The sequence below is a fragment of the Thamnophis sirtalis genome, unplaced genomic scaffold (assembly GCF_051295495.1).
Source record: "Thamnophis sirtalis isolate CommonGarterSnake01/CBP01778 unplaced genomic scaffold, rThaSir2_p1.2 scaffold_13, whole genome shotgun sequence".
Taxonomy (NCBI): domain Eukaryota; kingdom Metazoa; phylum Chordata; class Lepidosauria; order Squamata; family Natricidae; genus Thamnophis; species Thamnophis sirtalis.
Genome location: NW_028261393.1, coordinates 53,606,121 through 53,612,120, shown reverse-complemented (window position 1 = coordinate 53,612,120; position 6,000 = coordinate 53,606,121). Strand labels below are relative to the sequence as shown.

General features: G+C 51.1%; 1 protein-coding gene across 1 annotated transcript; it reads right to left on the bottom strand.

The window, feature by feature from the left end:
- Nucleotides 1–3,372: 3,372 nt before the first annotated feature.
- CLDN2 (claudin 2) lies at nucleotides 3,373–4,681 on the bottom strand. The gene has a single exon (XM_014072330.2). It carries the CDS (start codon nucleotides 4,621–4,623, stop codon nucleotides 3,949–3,951), a length of 675 nt encoding a protein of 224 aa, XP_013927805.2. The 5' UTR covers nucleotides 4,624–4,681; the 3' UTR covers nucleotides 3,373–3,948.
- Nucleotides 4,682–6,000: the final 1,319 nt, after the last annotated feature.

Here is a 6,000-nt window from a genome sequence, read left to right as displayed (position 1 = left end):
ACTTCCACCACCTCTGTCTCCCTGCTCCAGAATTATCTCTCCCTGGTGGCTTTTTTCTCTGGGTCACGGAAATCTGGCGGCCCCACCTTGGTTAGTAAAAGAGTGCAGCCGAGGGGTCAGGTTTTGCTCCCGATACCTATGGCTGCTTGAGCTGCCCACATTCCAAGGGGTGGCAGTGGGGGAAAAAAATCACAGGGTCCGCAAGGAAGGCCTTAAAGGGGAGACCAAGGTGTGGGAAAACTACCCCCCCCGAGCTGTCCCACCTCTTGCAGAATCTTCCGGGCGTGGCTGCCCAGATTGCCCCGCGGCCTTGGACACGTGGAGAATTGTTTCAAGGAGCACTTGAGTCTGGAGAGGGAGGAAAAAAGTCCATTTTGAGTTCATTCACCTTAGGAGCCATTTAGGGGATGGAAAGAATGCTTTCGTCATCCGTTATCGGGGAAAGTAGCTTTTATTGGTTTGCAAAGGTTAATGGCGGCAATGCATTAATCCAAAGGGGTTTCCCTCCCCCTCCCCGCTAAACTTTTCTCCAAGTTTTGCTTGCGCAAGCTGTGGAAGCGTAAATTCACTGAACACCCAGCTGTTCTGAAGGGAGCTCAGCTGTGCTCCCCACTCCCCAGAACAAGGCAGGAGAAACAGTTTCCATCCAAAGCCCCACTCGTCTTTTCCTGCAAGGAACAGAGCATCGCCCACAGCTGAGCTTGCTCCTTTTTCCCAAGGATGCTGACTCTTCATCGCTGGCACGACGGGGAGAAAATAAAAAGTAACACTGCTGAGTTTTTTTGTTTTTGTAATGGGACATTACCATTGTCATGGCTTACAACTGTTTACACAAAGCAGTACATCCTTCCCCCCCCCCCACTTCAATTCATGGGAAAAGACTTCCCTGCGTATAGAACGCCTCCTAGCTCCAGAGTGCCATCCTGGGACCTCCCAATGCTTCTCCCATCATTGGCCCCATCCAATTTTGAAGCATTGCAAGGAGTGGCAACCTGGGGATGGCCTAGTCTTCCGCCTTCAAATCATGTTTAAACTGGACCAACAAATTCCTAGGCTCTTGCCCCTAGAAAAGGCCTGTTGAGTTCACCATTCCCAGCCCCCTTCTCCAGCCCCCTGCTTCTTCATGGGCCCCTGCAAGAGAGGACCTTGCCAGGATGAATGGATCCCATGAGCTCGGACACTGCTGGTTTAGTCTCTTAGGCTCTTTAACCAACTTTTCCAGTCATGAAGGGATCGGTTGGTCCTCCCTCTCTGCCCGAGTAGATTCTTAGTTTTTTCCCCCCACTGTGTGTGTTTGTGTGGCCACTGCCATGCCCTCAGCACACCCTCGGGAAGCTCACCCCGCTTCCGGTTCTGGGAATCATGCTTTGCTGCGTGCTTGTTCTTCAAGCCAAGCCTTTGCTGGAGCAGAGATTCCCAACCAGCTTCGTATCTGCCCACTTTAGAGTTTCTAAGCTGCTCCATGCCTCCTAATTACTGTATTTTTCAGAATGTAAGACGCACCAAGATTTTGAAGATTTTTTAAAAAGTTTTTGCACTCTGCAGATCCCCCCAAACCCTCTGCATGCCTCATTTTTTTGTGAAAACGGGGCATGGAGAGAGTTTGAGAGGCCTGCGAAGTGCTCCTGGGGGCTTGAAGGAGGGCAAAAACGAGCAAAGAAACGGTCCGTTTTTCATGAAAATGGACCCGTTTTTCATCACAAAAAGGGCATGCATACCCTTTAGGAGGCTTGTAGAGTCCTCCTGGAGGTTTGGGGGGTGGGAATGAGCAAATAAAAGGCCCGTTTTTCATGAAAATTGACCCATTTTTTGTCACAAAAAGGGCATGCATACCCCTTAGGAGGCTTGTAGAGTGCAAGCGTGGGGGGGGGGCAAAATCGAGCAAAAAAAGGGCCGTTTTTCACTCATTTTTGCCCTCCCCAGCCCCCAGGAGCACTTTGCGAGGCTCCCAAACCTTCTGCACACCCATTTTGGGTGAAGGTGAGGTTTTGGGAGGCCAAAAATGCTGAATTCAGTGTATAAAACGCTCCCAGATTTTCACCCTTTTTTGGGGGGGGGGATAAAAAGGTGAGTTATAGTTCCAAAACCTACAGTACCTGTTTTACCCCATGCGTGTGGAGAACCAAGGATCAGGCCTCCTCTATCTTTCCTTGCACCCATTTGCCAACTCACTTTCACATGCTACCTGCCTCCCATCCACCCGTCCTTTTTTTCCCTTCCCATTAGCTCATCTTCCGGGAACACGCGTACTTTTAAAAATCCCCATTCTAGGACATTGCTCAACAGACCAACAGACAAACAGATGCTGGTGCCAATACATTGCTCTGGAGCCGGAGGTAGAACAGCCCTGTCCATATTTGTCTGGCCTTTGTCCTTTGGGATGGCCGGTGGAACTTCGGGGTCATCCCAATCGTCTTTATTTCCTTGGCTCCCAAGTTGGAAGGAGTTGGTCTTGGGGCTGCAGATTCTTTTGTCCCCAGGCACAAGATTGTAGATTGTAGATTGTAGATTTATTTATTTATAGGCCACCCTTTTTCCTGAGGGGACTCAGGGCGGCTTACAATCAAAAAGGAAGGGGAGTGTAGGACAATACGAAAAAAGAAATGTGCACAAAGTAAATTAGACAATAAAACTCAACATTCACTCAGCATTCGGGAGGGGCGAAATAAGATTATCCCCAGGCCTGACGGGTTAGCCAGTTCTTGAGGGCTGTGCGGAAGGCCTGGACGGTGGTGAGGGTACGAATCTCCACGGGGAGATTGTTCCATAGTGTCGGAGCCGCAACAGAGAAGGCTCTCCTCCGAGTAGTCGCCAGTCGGCACTGACTGGCGGATGGAATACGGAGGAGGCCAACTCTATGCGATCTGATGGGACGCAGGGAGGTAATTGGCAGAAGGCGGTCTCTCAAATAAGGTTAAGTTAAGCCGGTCGGTCTCCCCTCTTGTCCTTTGCCTTTGCAGAAGGGTGGAATAACAGGGTCGGAAGGGACCTTCGAGGTCTTCTGGTCCAATCCCTGCTTGAGCGGGAATTCCTTTATTGGCCAGTGAAACCACCGAGCCTCTCTCCAAATTCTTCTCGAGCTCGGAGCGCTGGTGGGCGGAGGGAGCGGCCTCTCCCTTTGATCCCACAGCAGTTGCAACAGGCTTGTCCACAGAGTTCTTTCATCTGCCAAGACCAACATGTACCCCACCCACAGAGCAGGCACATTTCGGCCTCTTCAAAGCCAGAGGCTGAATGTATGCTATTGAGACCCAAATAACAGTGGGCTGCAGGGCACCTGGTCATCCTTTTGGAAATCAGAGGGCAGGGCAAGGAATAGGGGACGGGGCAGAGGGGTTCTTGTCATCTCTCAGAGGACGTTTCGGTTGCCCAAGACATCCCCGCGCATCATCCTTGTTCTGTTCTGCCATCAATCCCCTTGTTCTGGGCTCCTACAGTTTTGGTCGGGGGTCTTTTTACTCCCTTACCAATGAACTTGCAGGCTTCTCCCAGAAATGGCGACAGTTTTCCCACATCACTGAGCTATGTTCCTCCTCCCCTCCAAAATCCTTAAGTCCCATTTCCCAATCTTGGGCTGCATCGTATGGCACGGGAGACGGGATGAAGGCAAGATTTGAAGAGTGCCCAGTAGAGGCCTGGTGGGCACCTGTGGCTCCTCCAAATGGGCTCCTCCTGTGCCGTTCAGTCACCGGGCACTTTACTTGGTCTTTTAGCAGCAGGAAGATCTTCGGAGAAAACACAGCCCCACGGGCCTCCTGGAGGAAGCGGCAGCACACCAGACATTGACAAGCCACATGGCACCTCCGGCAGTGCCAGGTTGCCCCGGGGAAGAGGCAGAGCTGAAGTGCTGAGGATGAAAGGAGGGTGGTGGGAAGACTAAACCTATCTGTCTCTCTGCTTACCCGTTCAGTGCATCCGAGGAGCGTTTCCGCAGGCGGGCAGCCACCGCTACACGTAACCAGTCTGGCTGTAGGCCTTTGGAGATGCGGCGGGTGTCAAGGAGCTCTTCTCCAGCACAGGCCGAGAGTGGTAAGGACTGTAGCCAGCGGCTTGTGATTCGTGAGGTGGGCAGGAGGCACAGAGGATGGCGCCGCCAAGGAGAGAGATCAAGGATGACAGGATGCCCAAGTACAGGGCTTCCCCAATCTCGTATTTCATGCTGTCGGGCACCAGAGGGTTGAAGAAGTCTCTGAGGATCACATGGATGTTCCACACGACGGGGATGAAGCTGAGCAGGCCCGCCAGGACGAAAGTGACTCCTCCCACGACCGCCACTTTGTCCTTCGCGGGGGATCCCTGAGAAAAGATGGTGCATCTCATCCCCGCCACGGAGAGAATGGCGGCCAGGAAACCTATAGCAATGGAGGTGGCCATCAGGGCTTGGGCCAGCTGGAGGTCAACGGGCAGGCTGAGCAGAGAGTTGTAGATGTCGCACTGCGTGATGCCCGTGCTTTGGACGGCACACTCCATCCAGAGTCCTTTTGAGAAGCCAACCGCGGTGACGATGCTCGTGCCGACATAAGAACTGACCCGCCAATTGGGCAGCATGGTGGCTATGATAGTGCCCAGCAAGCCCAGTAGCCCCAAAAGGTAGCCTACCAACTGGAGCCCGACCGATACCATGCTTGCTCTCCCGCTTCTTCTCGTTAGATGCCTCCTTGCCCGATGTGCCCTTCTGCTCCAGTATCGGTGGGAGCAAATGCCGTGTCGAAGACGCGCAAGCTTGAAAGGAAACCATCCTGGATTAATTATTAGCTCCTGAAAAAAAATGCCAAGTGCCCTTTGTCCATCCCCTTATCTTAGAAATTACGTCCGAAAACGTAAAAGAAAGAATGATCCGTTATTAAAAATAGGGCAAAGGGAGGAACCCTGTTCTGTTGTCAGCTGCTTGACGAGAAGCAACGAGAAATTTTTATTTCTGGGAGGGAGAAGCCCATCACAATTGTGCTCCCATTTTGATGTGCGGGTGACCCTCGGCCAGGATACGTGGGGAGAAGGTATTCCTCTGAATGAGATGAGATGGTGCTCACATTTCTTTTCTTTTTTTAATTTTAATTTTATTTTATTTTATCAATTTCATATATACATTCGCAATTATATGATCTCATAACTGTTATTAATAATATGTATTTATAACAATTTTTCTCCCCTACAGTTGACAATATACTTGAAGATTGCTTTCTTAACATCCCACAGATCCATCTTATCTTACAACGGTCCTACTTCTTCTTCCCTCCCTCCCTCTTTCCTTCCCTCGTTTCTTCTCTCCTACTCCCCTTCCTTCCCTCCTTCCTTCCCTCCCTCCTTCCCCTTCCCTCCTCTCCTTCCCTCCTTCCTTCCCTTTCTTTTCTCCTCTCCTTCCTTCCCTTCCTCCTTCCCCTTCCCTCCTTCCCTCCTTTCTTTTCTCCTTCTCTCCTTCCTTTCCCCTTTCCTTTCCTCCTTCCTTCCCCCCTTCCTACTCTCCTACATTCCCTCCTTCCTTCCCTCCTTTCTTCTCTCCTTCTCTTCTTCCTTCCCTCCTTCCTTCCCTCCTTTCTTCTCTCCTTCTCTCCTTCCTTTCCCCCTTCCTTTCCTCCTTCCTTCCCCCCTTCCTACTCTCCTACATTCCCTCCTTCCTTCCCTCCTTTCTTCTCTCCTTCTCTTCTTCCTTCCCTCCTTCCTTCCCTCCTTCCTTCTCTCCTTCTCTCCTTCCTTCCCTCCTTGCTTCCCTCCTTGCTTCCCTCCCTCCTTCCCTCCTTCCTACCCCCCTTTCTTCTCTTTCTTCTCTCCTTCCTTCCTTCCTCCTCTCCTTTCCCTTCTCTCCTTCCCCTTCCTCCCCTTTACCCTTCCCCTCTTCTTCCCATTCTTCTTCTCACATTTCGATAAATAAATAAAATAAAGCTTTGCTGTGTGCTTCGGACACGTCTATCGAAAAATAAAAACCGTTCGTCTTGATTTTTTGAAAAACCTTTTGCAAAAGGAGAAGTGCGGAGTGAGGAGACACTCTTGCACTTGCTCACA

Bases quoted from the DNA above. Each gene is read 5' to 3' on its own strand.
- CLDN2 (XM_014072330.2), bottom strand. From the start codon at position 4,623: ATGGTATCGGTCGGGCTCCAGTTGGTAGGCTACCTTTTGGGGCTACTG.